Source organism: Zosterops lateralis (genome assembly GCF_965231275.1).
Source record: "Zosterops lateralis genome assembly, chromosome: 17".
Lineage (NCBI taxonomy): Eukaryota > Metazoa > Chordata > Aves > Passeriformes > Zosteropidae > Zosterops > Zosterops lateralis.
Genome location: NC_139777.1, coordinates 8,184,633 through 8,201,342, shown reverse-complemented (window position 1 = coordinate 8,201,342; position 16,710 = coordinate 8,184,633). Strand labels below are relative to the sequence as shown.

General features: G+C 41.2%; 1 protein-coding gene across 4 annotated transcripts in view; it reads left to right on the top strand.

Annotated features, from left to right (window-relative positions):
• Nucleotides 1-12,858, top strand: part of PPM1F (protein phosphatase, Mg2+/Mn2+ dependent 1F) — a 31,294-nt gene extending 18,436 nt beyond the window's left edge. Inside the window, exons 7-9 of one of the 4 annotated variants that reach the window (XM_083874076.1) lie at nt 617-741; nt 8,829-8,924; nt 12,447-12,858. In XM_083874076.1, coding sequence (XP_083730202.1) covers nt 617-741; nt 8,829-8,924; nt 12,447-12,638 — 413 coding nt within the window. In that variant the 3' untranslated portion in view covers nt 12,639-12,858. Of the gene's footprint in view, nt 1-616; nt 8,545-8,828; nt 8,925-12,446 lie in introns of those variants that run through there. The other 3 variants (XR_014591305.1, XM_083874078.1, XM_083874077.1) reach the window with 3 other exon arrangements.
• Nucleotides 12,859-16,710: the final 3,852 nt, after the last annotated feature.

Here is a 16,710-nt window from a genome sequence, read left to right as displayed (position 1 = left end):
CAATCTTATAAAACAAGCTTACTTTGCTAATTGCCAATTAGGGCAAAAAGAGAAAAAAAACCAAACCTTGGCAAAACAGTAGATAAATGTAAAGTATGAGTGGGAGCAGATTAGTATGGAATTTGTATAATGCTATTTGGATCAGTAGCAACACATTTGGTAAGTATGTCCATACAAAACTGATAAACTAAACACAATGAGCAGATTCTTAGGGCATTGTGATGTATATCTGGATAGCTGAGAAAAATCTTATTTTCATGGTATTCTGAAGGCTGTACAGGAAGCACACCTGCAAAATGAAGGCCTGACTATCTCCTTGCACAAATATATTTGAGAGAAAAAACTTAGTAATAAATTCCTTATTTTCCCTGCAAAATTAGGGGAGCATAAATTAAAGTAGCTCCTTAGAAATGCACTGGGTCTAGGTAGGTTCCAAGCATGCTTAAAGAAACAAAAGTCTTCTGTGCTTATTCCATGGCTTCTGACTACTCTTGTCCTGCATCAGGTACCTCTGGAACATGACCTGGCCATCCTTGAGGATGGTAAAAGCAATTGGTGGGTAAAGAAGTACCTGTTCACATCTGAAGTAATAAAGCCTTTGCTTTGCTTGTCTCAGGTGACATCTGCCAGAAGCCCTATGTCTCTGGGGATGCAGATGGAGATTCCTTCGAGCTGACTGGCTCAGAAGATTACCTGCTTCTTGCCTGTGATGGATTCTTTGATGCCATCAAGCCCCATGAGGTTGTAGACTTGGTCCTGGATCATTTGATGCAGACCAAAGGAGTGGGACTCAAAGCAGCAGAGAGACTGGTGGCTGCTGCCAAGGAAAATGGATCCAGTGACAACATCACTGTTCTGGTGGTGTTCTTGAGGGATCCTCAGGACATCCTGGCAGACTGGCTCAGAGACTCTAAGAGCCCTAAGGCTGATGGTGATGCTCAGAGCTCACCCTTTAACTTACTCAGCTGTGAGGCAGCAGCCACACAGTGACAGGATCTATTTAGTCCAGAATGTTCAAGTAAGTTCATGTAAGGAACTGCTTTCCACTGAAGAAGCCTCTAATACAGTGGGCAAAATGTATCAGGAAAAAAGACAAATGGACAAACGTGGAACAGAAAGGCAAGACCCCTTTTACTGAGTTCCCATTTGTCTTTTCCTTCTCCCTTTTTTTTCCCCCCCTCCCTCAAAAAACACAGAGCAGATGTGGAGACTTGTACAGCTATTTCTTCTCTGGGAGCAGACACTAAAGTGTGTCCCGGGGTGTTGGTCATATCCCTCTGTCCTGGAAGTGGTAAGAAACCATAATAGGTATAAGCTAATGGATGAAAATATGCATTTTGTGAATTCTGAGTGAAAATTTAAGTTAGTGCTTAAAAAGAGCACTGTATGTTGTACTTAACTGTGATGTTACTTTGGAAGGTGGAGGGGAGAAGCTGTCCTCACCACAGAAAAGCTTCTTCCTGTGTGTGTTCTGTAGGAACAGGCTCGGGGTGCAGGGTCTGGTGACACCAGTGTGCTGTGGAAGGTGCTTTTGGTTTGTACCAAAGATACTACAAGAACGATGTGGCCTCTTTATCCAAACAGAAACATTTAACATTTGTGCGTAGGGAGAGGAGAAAATAAAACTGGATGCTCCAGAAAAGCAGTAAAACTAGCTAGAAATATCCCAGGGAAAATGACAGAAAATGAACTGCTTTCTGGCATGCTCTGGTTTATAAACTGGAATCTGATATTTAACTGCACTGGATTATTTCTCCCTAACAAACATGCTTATTGGCTACTTGACAGCCTGAAAAGAAAGGACCCCTCATGTGGTATTTGAGAGAGATCTTTACAGTTTGTGTGCTCAAGCAGGTAAATGTGCTCTTCCTGCCACTATTTTGTGTACTATAAAAAGGAGAAATTTATTTTTATTGTAAGTGTTTACTTGTTAATTTTCTGAACTTTACATTTGGAGGAATGTTTTGCAGTGTTACTTTATTTTGTTGTGGTTTTTATTTAAACTGGAATTTTAAAGTGGCTCTGACTTTATCTGGTGTAAAAAAAACTGACTACCCTCAAGTGCCTTAAATATTTCATCCAGGATTGCTGGCTGCCTATCATAGTCTGGTGAGCCAGCTCCTAATTTTTAAAATGTGACTTTATTTTCGTTGATGCACTTAAATGTTTCAGTTTGTGAATTATTTTAGTGGTAACTAGGTTTCAAGAAAACGTCTCTCATTGTTGCCAAATCTTGTGGTTTGTAGTAAAAGCTTCACTGTGACTTACTCCCTGCCCTGTGCAGAAAGCTTTAGAGATTTAATCATGAAGTAACAATATGAGTAATTATTTCATTTAAAAAGAAGTAACTTCTGGCCTTCACAAGAAAATTTAGTAACACGAACTAGAAACAGTTTAGTAACAATCTTTTATTAATTGAAGGTTAATTTGGCCACACTTCATGAACCTCTTGGGTCTGAATAACTTTCTAAGGAACTGTGAAGCTCAGAGGATGAAATAATTATAATGAATATGTGAGGGTGTTGCACAACTGCTCTATTCATGGCGTGCTAGAGCCTGTGGTCATGTTTTGTCTTGCCTGGCTAGCAGGACTCAGCAAAATCTGAGGGCTCATTGGTAAATTTGTAATTAATTTCAGTGTCTAAACAAAAAGTGCTTTGCATCTGGCAGCAAGATTGTATGCCGCATTTAGAAGCACATGTCATTGCAATATGTCAGTCCTGTTGGTTAAAATATGGTGAGCATTGATGTTGCTTGGGAAAGAAGTTTAGGTAGAAGAGCTGGCATGGCTCAGAGGAAGAACAGAGCAGCACTGTATGTCCACAGTCTCTGGATCCTTGGCTGATGTGGGGCAGTGCAGTGACCCAAGGCTTTTGCTGAAATTACTGTGGACAGTCCTACAGTTTTTGATGTAGGAACTCCTCAGTGACCTCCTCTCTCACCACATAGCAGCTCAGACAGTGAGTGCCTTGTTTTGCCACAGGAGCTTTTCTGTCTTAAAATGTATGGAGAAGGATTTCCATTATGGCAGCCTGGTGGGGTGGGCATCAGTGTTTGCACTGAACCTTCTTCAGTTAAGGAAGCCCTTAGGCTTGTTCAGTAATCCCCTTGGATTTATCAACTCCTCTCTCTTTGATTTCTAGCCAGATACTCAATTCCGTGCTAAATCCTGATGACCACTAACGCCTCTTGGCGTCTTGGAAATTGTTCTATTGTTAATATAGTAAGAATCATGCACAATTGTTTGATTTCATTGTTATCTGAGGGTTATCAGGAGAGGGGAAAATTGTATTTATGAAGGAAGGTGGGAAATGTTGGTAAGTTCATGATACAGTTTAGTTTCTGAAATTTGCCAAATTTCCTCAAAGGTAAAGGGGACTGAACAAGTCAAACTCTTTGTAATAGTTCTTTTTTTTCAGTCTTTTCTGGGTAGATTTGCATTACAGAGGAAAGAAAGTCTTAAGTCTTTTGATGGATGCTTGCAGCTATGTGAGCATATCCTTTTCTATTTCAAATTTGATAATTTCTGTTTTATGGGAGCTAAGTGAAGTGGGCCTTTAGAAAGCTGTCTGTGGCAATCATGAAATCTAATTCTCAAGCAATGCTCTAGGGAAGAAATTCTGCATTCTTAGAAGCTGTTCCCTTACATTTGCATTCATTCTGACTGACATAGTGCTTCATTTCTTTGAGATGTAAATGGATAGGAACAGTCTTTGAGAACTCAGAGATTACAGCATGGATTAAAAGTATTTCTCTCATTTTCAGAGACTTCTTACTAGCTTTAAAAAGTTTGGTCAGGTCAACAGAAATTGTAATGGGTCAAAAAAGGCAGTTTGTATCTCATTGCTAGAATGAGTAATTCCTAATGTGTCATCTACAGGAAAATCCCAAATACCATTTGGGGGGAAGCTGTAGAAATTAGCTGAAGGATTCAAGACAAATGTTCAATAATTTTCATGTCTTACTAGACTCCAAATGAATGTCTGCTGCTGCATTTTAGCACTCAGCAGAAGAAAAATTGCTCTTTAAAGGAGCCTGAATTTTTCAAACAGAGCAGACTTAAATTCTTTTGTTGTTTGACTGGAAACTGGCTTCAGTTGTTCTGCTGAGTAGGTAGCCAACATCTCTTTTGCTTATGGATAATTCATGTTTCTACCTTCCCTTCCTTTCCCCATCCTCTCCTTCCAAGCTACACACCTAAGACAGTGAATATTCTGGATTTGACAGAGACAAGATTAAAATTTTACAAATAACATTTGTTGGGGGGGGGGATTGATCTTGGCTTTTTTTTTTTTTTCTGAGAATACAGATGATAGAAACGCAGGAAAAAATTTAGAACAGAGGGAGATTAAGTAAAATCCACCCTCTGAGTGATGGAGGAGTGAAAGAGAGAGACAGGAATGCATTTAACTATTATTAATGCCTATTTTAAAAAGGAAGTGGGCTGGAAAATAGAGCTACAAATGTCACTTCTTTCTAGTGAAATACCAGTGCTTGAAAGAATTAGAAACACACCCATTAAAAAGGCAGAGCTCAGTTGTGGTAACTCTGTCTTCAAACAGCCAAAGAAGGAATAGCACTGAGAGTGTCCAAGGTGACTTACTGTGATCCCTCAATGCTACCTTGGAAGTTAATGCTCCTTAATGGATTTTTCCAAACATCCTCCCATGTAAAGCAGTGCAAGGGGGGAGCACCCAGCCTCTGCAGCCCCTGGTCACTGTGCGAGGGCTGCCGTGAGTAAACGTGGAGTGTGTTAATGAGTGGAGGGGATGGGGAGCCCTGCAGGATGAGTAATTGGGCACTGAGTGCTTACAGGAGTGCTGGCAGCAGAGTAATGTTAATCACAGTGATGACTTTAATAGCATTTAATAGACACTTAATTCAAAGTCAGATGTGATACTGCTCTTTTAAAAAGCATTTCCAGGGCCATTAACCTTCTGTCATGAGGAGCCACTAAAATTGCCACTTTTTTGTTGGATGTTGGGAAAAGTGCTTCTCTTGTTTTCTGAATCCTGGAGATAAGTTGGCTGTCTGCACTAGAAAACCTGTGTTCAGCTGAAAGTTTAGATCAGTTCTTTGGGGTTGAAGCTTCCCTCCCAGGCAAAAAACCAAACAAACAAACAAAAAAAAAAAAGCCAACAAAACCAAACCCAACACCTAAAAACTAACCTAAAAAAGGTGTTTCCAAAACAAGTGACTAAGAACTTTTGTAAATGATATTTGTAAATGGCATTGCAGAAAAGGTAAACAGCAAACACCCTCAATCTATAAAGGGCATAGACAATAAAGTCTAAGTTAATATTCCAGCTCTACTCTTAGTGCAAATTTGACTCTGTTGGTTAAATTATTTGTATTCTTGTGGATGCAGGTACTGAATGTGCAGCACCAGCCATTGTTTCTAGTCTTATAGTACTGAAGTATCAAGCAAAAGCTTTAGGGAGAAGGTGGGGGGATGTTAGCCACAACAGAGCAGATTGAAGATGATTCATGTGTAATTCAGCTCTGGTTAAGCCTGAATTAAATTTCCCTGCTTAGTTCTATTACTGTTCCTTTTGCAATTGGGCCTGTGCCTTCAGACAGATTCCTGAAAGGAAAAAAATTGTCCATTCCCCCTTTTTCAGGAGCAAACCCTTCTGATGAACAAAACACCACCCAGCAAAGATTGAGAAAGAGAAAAATGAACTTTCAAATGAATGCAGAACTTCACAATCTATGTGAAGTTATATACTCTCCCTAAATACAAGTTTATAGCATGTCTGGTTGCGTTTGAGTAGTGCTGGAAACCAGGGGAGTTTCTGCCAAGCTCATCATGACCTTTCAAACAGCATCAAAACCAAGAGGCTGGTCCTCTCTGTTACAAAATTGATCCACTCAACCAGCCAGCCCAATGGAGCATTTGTTTTGCAGCATTGACAGCTCTTAAGAGCTAAGCCAGACATGCTTTCTGCATGTGTTTTGGTTGGGCTTAATATATTTCTTGGATTTAATTTAAAGGTGTTTTTATTTATATAAATCATGTCAGCTGAGAAGTAAACAAATGGAGACTTGGAGGAATGACTGCACCTCTGAACATGTATCTGTCATAGACACTTGTTAAAATAATGCCTCAAAATGAGCTGGTAGGCTCTTGTGACAGATAACCTTATCTCTGCATGGAACAGGAAACCAAAATCTTCCAGAGAATCACTTAAACCTTGATTTTTGGTGTGACCCATCAGACCTGAACGCTCACAAGCTGTTCGGTGTCCCTGGTTTAATGCGTGTTCTGAGCTGCACACTTTGCTGCTGGTGCACACAAAAATAAACAAGGGACAGCTGTGTTGGCCACATAGAAAATTTAGCAAGATGCAACTTTTGTTAAGCAGAAGAGGACAAAATCAATAGGAAAAGAAATGTTTTTCAAGCTTCTTGGAATGCAAACAATGGAATAATAAAAAAAAGCAGCCTAGAGGAGTTGGCACTGCACTGTCAGCTGAAAACCACTGTTTCAAGCAAATGAATTTGGCTGCTTTGTAATGTCTGTTTTATTTTGATAACAAACTCCTCTCAGTCAGAGTTTTATGTCTTATTGTGTGCTTTTTAGTTGAAGAGACAAGATACATTCAGCTCCTTAGAAAGTTAAATATATCTGGGCTTTGTGACTAGCTAGATCCTAATTATTGAATTTTCTCTCAACTATTAAGCCTGATTACTAATTTCCAGGAGATATTAATAGACCAAATACTGAAGTTATTACTGATTAAATGGTTCTGAATTTCCATGCACAGGAATGTCATTGGTCCTTCCTGATCTAGTGGATCACTCCTCAAAGTTATTTATCCCTTTTGGGGCCATACATGGGACAGGTAAAAGGCTTATTGCTTTGGCAAATGGAGCTGGAATGTGTGACCATCATTCCTGCCAGGAACTATTTATCCTTCTGTCTAAGCAATGATGATTCTTTTTGGATGTCCAAGGATGAAGAGATAATAGCTAGGGTGATCCCATGGGGACCTTCTCAGGGCAATAATTTTTTTTTTTTTTTTTTTTTTTTTGGTGGTGGTGCCCTTTATAACTTTGTGATAAGGCATTCAGCTGAATACTGCATGATTAATGAAGCTTTCTTTGTCTGCTTTTCCCACTTTTTTTCTTCCTTGTATTTAATAATAGCAAGATATGTGTTTTATTTGTGGTCAAAACTTTACCCTGACCAAAAAAAGGCCAGTATAAAGTTTTTAACTCTAAGTTCCTTAAACTTAATGACTTTAATTACTTTTAACTTCCTCTTCTGAAAGTCAGTTCTGCTCTGTGTCCTCCCTATTTTCTTCCCAATTTTCTTTTTCTCTATCTTCTATGTACTTTTACATTATCACCCTCTCCCTCCCTAAAATGTTGCTTTTTAGGCTATGAAATCTGTCAGTTTAGTTGCCACTTTGTAATTTTCACTTCATCTGTGTCCATAGTGAATTTGGTCTGATCTTTGGAGGCCTGCAACACCAAGAGTGTAAAAAGCACCATGTCAGCTAGGAAGAGACTACAATAACTGTTGCTTTGGCATGGACCACTATTGGATATGTAAGAAGAAAATCCTGTTATTTGTATCTTACTCCATAGGAACACTTAGGCTTATTTCAGGTAACAATAGCTCTCACCCTGATTACAGGACTTCAGAAACATTCTTGTATCTCTTTCCTTATTCCTGCAGATTGTTTGTGTTTTCAAACATTTGCACTGTTGAGAGTGGGGGGTGAAATCTTTCTGCCTTCCCTGCCCTCCCCAGCTCTCCCTGGTGTCCCGCTGGCTGAGCAGTCGGGGTGGGAGCAGCAGCACAGCCCGAGGCTCAGCCACCTCTCAGTCAGTGCCATTCTTCAGGGTCTGCCCCGTACTGTAATGCCAGTCCTGTGCTTGAGGAGTGGTGAGACCTCTGTAAGTACTCCTGCTGACTCAAAAATGTATCTTCTTATCAGTATTAAAACAGCACAAGAGCAGAGCTGTTGCTTTAGGCACATTTCTTGCCACTGTGTTGGCTGATGAACCTTGAATGAAAGTAAGAGGGCCAGTGACTTTGAAAATAGGAGCTGTTAGAGCTGTTAGCCAAGTTTTGTAGAATCATAGTTCTTATTTATTTTGTATGCTAATCTGCACTTGTGACCCCGAGCAGAAAAGCTGCAGTACAGCAGGCTTTATAAGCTGTGGCTTAACCAGTGATCTAGTTTCTTAAAACTCTTATTTAAGCTGACTGGTTTTATGCACAGGTTGAAAACCTGTTGTCGCTGATCATTAAATGCTATGCATATTGTACATTCATTTACATGGATTGTTCTAATAGTGCTTTTGTGTATTATGCTACATTACCATATTTTTTATATATGTATGTATTGCATGATGTTTAATTGTTGGGATTTTTTTGTACTGTCACTTTTGTATTCACACAGTGCCTCATGTATCTATTTGCAAATTGCAAGAAGTTGTTTCAAAACAGTGATTGGAAAGAGGTGGGGGATAAGAACTTGCCACTGTAGGATCTGATGGTTCTGAAGTATTAATAAAGTATAGTGATTTGAAGCAGTGGTTGTTTCTTTTCTTAAAGATCTTTCATTCTAATATTTCAAGTACCTGATGTTGCACCTTTTTTCATGTAGGTCATGATGCCCATCTTTGAGTGGTTACCCTGTCTTACCATGTTACCTTCTCTGTAGGGCTTTTCTGGGAAAAAAATCAAGGGAAAAGGAAGGAAGCAATACTTGGGATTACACAGTGTGCTTACTTGAAAAGATGGATGTCACTGAAACCATTTCAGGACTGTGTACCTCTAATTCCTTGATTTGTTCTGTTCTTCTTTTTCCCAGCTGACCACAGTGACAGTGCAGGTTTTGTGGTGTGTACTGCCTGTGTCCTGCAGTGACAGGATAATGATCTGGAAGGCCCTGTTGCAGCCAGACATGGTGACTATTTATTTATTTATTTGCATACTTGTTAAAGAAGTGGTCTTTGACCACTCAAGTGGAAGGCTGGAGAATGAATTCTCAGAGTATGTCAGGGCTAATTTATTACAGAACATAGAGAAAGTTCTAAGAGGAATAGTAACCTGAAATACAAGTAAGGCTTGGAAGCTAAGCTACCCTGTGTGATTGTTTCTGAAGTGCAGGTGGTCATATCCTCAAGAAAGGAAGGCATAAGGAGAGCAGGACAGAGACAGGAGACTTGACAAAAGGCAAGCTTTAACAAGGGGATCTGAGAGATGCAATCTTTCAAGAAGTTTGTCTAAATGCTTTTGTATTTATCCCAGAGAAGAGAATAAAAGTCTACAACAACCCAAAATGCTGCATCACAGGGAAACAGATAAAGTATTTCTTGAAATACAAGAATAAGTATAACCATAATGAATCATCAGATGTATTCTGGTCAAGAATTGTGGGCATGCTTGAACCTTCTTCAGATCAAATCTCATGTCTCTTTAAAAATATCTTCCATTTCATGGTTCTTAATGTCTTTTTTTGGTTTGTTTTTATTTTATTTTAACAGTAAGAATTGCAGGGGTGAAACTTCACTTGTAATAATATCTAAAAAAGCAGCAAATTCCCAGAAAAGTGTAGGCTGGGGATTTGCTTGACTAGGTTTAGCAGCAGTTTTCCAGCCTGTGATTCACTGGGCTCACCAGGGAGCAAAAGCAGCAGCTGATTGCCACTGTTCTTCCATGGTTTTGTAAAGCAGCTGTGGGAATCCATCAGCCAGGTAACTCCGGAGTCCAAAGGCAGCTACAGCTGATCTTGGTCAGTAACAATGCAGAGCTGAACCAAGTCACTGCACCGTCTCATGGAAATCCCTGGTACTTCCCAACAAATGACACTGCCTTCTTCTAGGTCTGAGCCCATTCCAGCTGCAGTTGAGAACAGGACTGGACATCCCTGTTGTTTCTCCTCACTGCTGCCCAACATTGGCTTTGCTGTCTCCTTTTGAATAATTGGAGATGAAATCCAGGCATTGCTGATTCTTGGCAGAGCTCTTGTACTCGTGACTGTTTTCCTTCTCATCCAACAGATCCCCACCACCCATGTGTTCAACATGGGGCTCAGAGCCAACCTTCTGCTCCAGGATTCCAGTCTTTGCAGGCTCTGTTGCTGAAGGGTTTGAGCAAGAAACAATCAATAAGTCTATGGAAGTGACTGTAAAGGAACAGCCCCTTGGCCACTTTGGGTCAGCTGTTCTGGCCATGCTCCCTCCCAGCTTCTTGTGCACCTCCTCACTGGCAGAGCCTGGGAGACTGAGATGTCCTTGATTTAGAGTAAGCACTGCTTAGCAACAACTACAGCATCAGTGTGTTACCAACATTATTCTCACACTGAATCTAAACTACAGCACTGTACCAGCTACTAGGAAAAAAAATTAACTCTATCCCAGCCTAAACTAGGGCTCTGCCAACAGCCTGGAAATGCCTGTCCTCTCCACCTGGGAAATGGAGGGAGCAGAACTGCTTCTTCAAAGACTGGGAAAACTTTAAGAAATATGGGCTCTCCTAGTAATGCAGACTTCACATCTCTGCCATTTGGTGAGGGATAGATAGAACATTTTCTGCATCTAGATCAAGTTTGCTATTCAATGTAGATTACAGGCTTTCATCTTACTGTCTCTTTTTTTTTTTTTTTTTTTTTTTTTTTTTTTTTTTTTTTTTTTTTTAAATCAAGCATAGCCTTGAATACATCATGCAGAAGGCTGTAAATTATGTGTAGAGACTATAATGGGTATTTACCTGTTTCACTAAACTGATACTGCAGCTTTGTTCATATAACTGTGAGTCTTTTATGGTCAATATCTCTTATACTAAAACAAACAACCCAAAAACACCCCACCAAAACAAATAACCTTAGTGGTTTTTTTCAAAATGTTAAGCTGTTCTTGCTCTCTTCTGGTTTGGATTTCTAAAAAAATCTGTTATTGGTTGCACTGCAGCAAATTCTTAATATCTTGTTAGATGCTTTTTGATGCTTCTGTTTTGTTTTGGGTGTTGTTTGGCTTTTTTTTTTTTACTGGAGTCAAAATGTTTTGAAGTTTGGGTTTGCCACATTCTCATGTTGTTATGTTGAGCTGTTTGGAAAGGATCTTAAGTTCTCATTAGAATGAGAAAATATTTAAATGTTTAAATGCTGCAGCTGTTACCTAGCCTTCAAATAGAAGTCGCTTTTGGAAAGAACTATTTTGAACAAGCCTTGACAAAGATAAACCTGCTCATTTTATACAAGAGTTCACAGTATGCTTGAGGCACGTAGTAAGGCAAAACTAAATCCTTTTTGCATAGCCTAGAAGAAAAAATTCCAGCTATGCTGTGGTGAGCCAGGCTAGCTCCAGAACTGTAGTCTGCACTTTGGTGATGTTCTGTCTTCCCTGAAAGGATTGAACCAACCACAGAAAAGAGACTTCCCACATCATTTTCCAGTCTGTAGAGTAAGCACTTCCAGGCACAAGTCTGGGGTTTCCTTGTACCCAGCCTGATTTTCTGTGTAGACCTTTAGCTGCTGAGCCCTTGCCGGCGCCAGGACAGCGCTCCTGTGCCAGGGGAAGGCAGGAGGGGCTGGGCACGGAAAAGGCGAGTGGCTCAGCAGGTGCCCGGTGTCCCTCCAGGGCTCCATGTGCCACCCCTAGAGGGCTCCCGCCTTCCTCCGGCCGCAGAGAGCCAAACAGCCTGGGACAGAGGGCGGGAATTGGGAAGCGGCCACAACCTGCACAGAAGAGCCCTCTGCGGCTGGTGTCCTCCCCTGTATGTTTTCATCTTGCTGGTGGGCACTGGAAAGCCGAGTGGGAAATGTTTCTTTGCATGATAACATCTTCCTTCCTCCCCTATGTCTCTTAAGAAGTTGCCATTTTTCTGGCATTAATTGTGTAGTTTATTTTACCGGTTAAAATTCAAGCCGTTGCTTCAGGCTGGGGCCCAGCTGTGCCCAATACCAGATCTCTGATAACAGCAGTAATCTGGGGAGGGTGCAAAAAGCTTTTTACATGGGAGGCAAGAAAATAAATCGTTCCTGTAAGCAGTGGGACTAAACAAGTGTAGGTTAGAATGATACTCCTTTTTGCATCTCTTATCGAGATTAAAAAATTCTGAAGCCTTCTTTCTATTGGACATAAAAGGTGTTTCTCTCTATGTTTTTCTACAAAAAAAGCATGTGTGTTTCTCTTTTTTAATCTTTTAGTTGACAGCCCAGTTCCTTTATGAAACCACATTCTGGTGTCAGTGCAGGGAAAGGAAAAAATAATTTTAACAATGGATGAGAAGACACTGCAAGCTTTCTGCATAATTAATTATAGTCATTTAAAATCTTGAGCAAAGTCTATGCTTGGAGAAGTTCTAAGTTATAATTAAGCCAAACTGCTAACGATGGATCTAATTGTTGGGTTACAGACAAGCACAGGTAACACGAGTTGGGCCACTGACAACAGATATTTTACCCAATTGTTTTCTGTTGATGCAGCTAATTCCACACAACTGTTCCAGCAGCTGGAATGACTGGCATGGGGTGAGTGTGGATGCACACCAAGAGTTTGCCCTGACAGACTTCACTGGCCCAAGGTTACAGGTGCCGTGTCCTCCTCACAGCTGGCTCTCAGAAGGCTCCCTGGGGCACACCTGCTTTAGCCCTGCTTCTCTTGAACCCCTACCATGACAGAAGTGGAGATGGGACGATGGATGAGCTCTGAGATGACTCTGCCAATTCCCTCTTTCTACCCCATGTCTTTCTGAAGAACAGGAATGTTGCCATTGAGATGAAGGTCAAATTCAACAGTGCAGGCAGGCTTTGGTGTTGCACTGGTGAGTCTGCTTTTAAAACCTAACAGTAATCCTCTCCTTCTCTCTGTCCCACCTCCAAAGGATTTCCATCTCTTCAGAGTGATAGAAATATCAAATCATACATGGACAGACCTTCCTCTTACTATAGATCTAGCAGTGGTTGCCTGTACCATTTTTAGTGTCCTGATGGATCAGGACACTCAAGTGAGTATCAAATTCCAGGCACTCAGTATCAAGGTTACATTTAAAGTCTAAACACAAGATGTTTGAAAGTTACCAGCTAAACCACTGAGACAATGTTCCTGTTGCACTGTGCAGTGATACCAGAAAATTTTAAGAAAAGCATTTCAAGTGCTGGATTTTGTACTGACACTAAAACCTTTGGAAAATAGTTTAATCTTCCTCCCCTCACCAATTATGCTCTTCCTTGTGGAAAAGTTTATAAGGCTGGGTTTTTGCCTGAATTGTAGCGTTTCAATTTGTCTTGGTTTTGTTTGCTTTCTAAGGTAAAGAGATTATAGATCTGTGTTCCCAGTCTTAAGCCTTTGTAATTGGTGGTTTGTATTTTTTTATTTCCTTGGTAATGCTAGCAAGAGATTGGGAAGAGCTGTTTTCTGCAGGGCAATTTAGACATGAAGAGGATCTGAGCAATTTAGTGATTTTTACTTTTAGGTAGTTTAAGGAAGAGTTAATGAATAAGACCTAATACAGACACTAATGAAAACTGTTTGTTTCTTCCCCCTACTAATAATCACCTTTTGTAATGGAAGACATGTTGCAGAGGCTGCCCCTGCCATTAGAAAATTGTCTTCTAATATTTTCTTGTTAATGACCTTTTAAGTCAGCGAGCTATTCCCACTAGCAGCTGGCCAGGCCAGGATGTGCATTAGCAGGATAATGGCAGCGTCCTGCCTTGCCGAGGGCCGTGTCTCATGGCAATCCTCTGGAGCTGGCTGCAGCACTTGGAGCACTTAATACTGGCTTCAGCTCTGCTAAAGCACTTCTTGTGCTCCCATCACCTCCTTTGGGAGACTGCTCCATTGACTAATAGATCTCACTGTCAGGAAGTCTTTCCTGTTCTTCAGTCTTACTGATCTCAGCTCCAAAATGTATAACTGTAACTTCTTTGACTGCTCTTAAATGAAAAGTTAAAAAAGGAAAGAAAAACATCATCACACTTGTATTAAAAAGTTAAAACTGAAATTAATCTGGTTTTCAATCTTCAGTGTAAAACTTACAGAACTTGGGGTGTTAGTTAAATGCTGCCTGCATACATTTTTGGCTGATGGCAGCAGGATCTCAAAGCTGGCAAGCATTAAACCCACTCATAAATAAAACTACTGCGCCTTTTGGTCTGTCAGGGAGCGATGTGTGTGCCTGTGTCATGTACAAAAACTGGCAGCTAATGAAAGCCACACAGAGCTGCTCAGGGAAGTTTGTGAGATTACACAATGCACTAGTTGAGATGTCACAGGAAAGCCAAGGGCTGGGGATGTGGAGGGAGGACCACCGGGGCTGCATTTTGCAGAAAAATGGTGTCAGCACAAGAGCAGCCTGCAAAGCTCCTGGGCTGGGCAGTGGGAGCTGCCTGCAGCCCTTGCCAGCCCGGGAGAGAGGCTGGTGTGCAGGAAGTAGCCTGAGAGAGGTTTTCACAAGGACCTGTTGTTTGGTTGCTCAGATTATATCAGTGTTCTGGCTATTGAGAGGGATTTGGCCTTTGGGTTTTGCTTTCAGCTTTATTTATTTTTGCATGTTCTCAATTCTCTTTGTGAATACCAATATTCTGAGTCACCCAGAACGATTTCTGCCTTCATTAAAGATTCCTTCCAGCTCCCCTTCGACTGCCTGTAGGCTGGTGCCTGCCCCTGCCTCCCCCTTTGCACTTTGCTGCACGTATTTAGTTCTCAGTATTCCATCACTTCTCAACTCCTGCAGCTCTGGCACCTGAGTACCTTCAACTACACTGTGCCTTTGGTTCTTTGCACAACTTGTGTTCTCCACCTGGTCTCTTCTGCACTGTCCCACGTGTTTCCCCAGCATTTGAGATATGGTATGAGGCCACCCAGTTTTATCCCAGTGAGTTTATCCCAGTGCTGCAGCAGCTCTGCTTAGAGCTGATGGAGTGAAATGCTTCAAGCTGGAAACTGGGCATCCAGAACCTTTGGACTGTTTCTGTTACACAGCTCCTTCTGTGTCACCCTGGATAAATCCATTTAGCTATTTGCCTTTGTTTCTTTGATATACATTGTTGAAATTGTCTATGGTATCTACATCAAACAGACAGGGCCAAGTTTCTCTAAAACCAAAATTAAAAGATGCACTATACAAAAGATGTAATTGTATAGTGCTTTAAGGGGTGTTCCTACATGAATTGCTGAGCTCTGTCACACTCTAAAGCTCATGTGTAAGAAATTCTACAAATCAATAAAGAAAATAATCTGGGAAGGAGGATGGGTCACTGTGTCAATACTGTAGATGCCTTAGTGCTCGTTAATGACTGTTCCTAATGGTACTCAAACAATCTTCATTTGCTTTAGCTTTTTTCAAAGTCCAGATGAGCTGCTCAGAGCTCTCTTAATGATGCGAATTATTTAATGCTCATTTGTATGCAGTATGTTCCTGCTTTGAAAGTACTTCACAGAATTGGAGCCAAATTCAGCCTTGCAGCTCCACTGAAGTCAGTGCTTGTCTGTGCATCTGTTGGTCGCTTCTCTTTTTGGTTTTGCTTGAAGAGTTAACTTCTTGTTATGCTGATAATATTTTTTTAAAGGTAATATCTGCAAAGAATTTTCATCACTCTTCTCTCCTCCCAAAAAAGCAGCCATAAGTACAGAAGCAGTTCTGCTGATTCTCACATCTCCCTCTTAACCCCTGCAAAAAGAGGACAGGCTAAGCAGAATACAATTTTGGTGTTCTTTCCTTTACTTTGCACCTCCTAAGCACAGTTTCAGTGATATCTGGCACTTCTCCTGAAAATCATCCTGCAAAGAATCCCTGCCATCTGATGTATGCAAGATACTCTCTGTGGCCCATTTCTGGTTTAACAAAATATGAACTGGTGGAGGCCAGAGTCTTGTACAGTTCTGCAGGTTGGTTGTGCTCAGTGTAACAATGTCAGGATGTATTTTCTTGTGGTTGAGAGCAATAGGCACAGGAGCTTATCTGAAATTTTGAATTAAAGTAGCTGCTGAAAGGTGGAACAGACACTCTTAGTTCAAGCACATACTCATTTTTAGTTAGACTTGATAACTGCAGTATTCTTGTAATGTAGTTTTTCAGTCATCCCAACTATGTCTTTAACACATACCTTGGAGAAAATAAAGAATCATCTGCAAGAATATTGTTTACTCCCTCTGGGTAATGAGTAGGGTGTGATTTTCAGCCTGCAGCACAGACCCACAGCCATCTACTGCCTGCACAGAGAAAGTGGGAGTAATGGAAAAGCATCCTTTCTAGATGTGCATGTCACTAGAATGGGCAGAGATGTTTCTTGTCAGGTGTTAGAGATTTGCTGGCAGCACAGGGATGAGTGCTAAGATGTGGGAATAATGGCTTCATTTCCAAGCTCCACAGCAGATCAATCTAGATGCCCTATTGCCCTGTTTTACATAATGGAGTGTATGACTGCTTCTCCTCTCCCTTTCCTGCAGTACTGCCCTCCAGCTCCTGCCTGGCTTCATTTGGATGTTCTCTATTGCTCACTTGTTCCCTGCTCCCCTCAACTCCTCCCTCCCCACTGCTTGCCCATCCCTTTTGGCCTGCATCTCTTCCCTCCCTCCTGCTGGGATGGATGTAATCCCCAGAGGAATGTGGCCCACAGGCCTCTGCAGGATTTGGGCGTGTGACTGTGGAGAGCCACTGATGCTGAATGCAAAGCAGGAAAATGCAGTCTCCCATCACTTGGCAGCACAGGGAGGGAAGAACTGGATATTCGTGGGCTGTTCAGT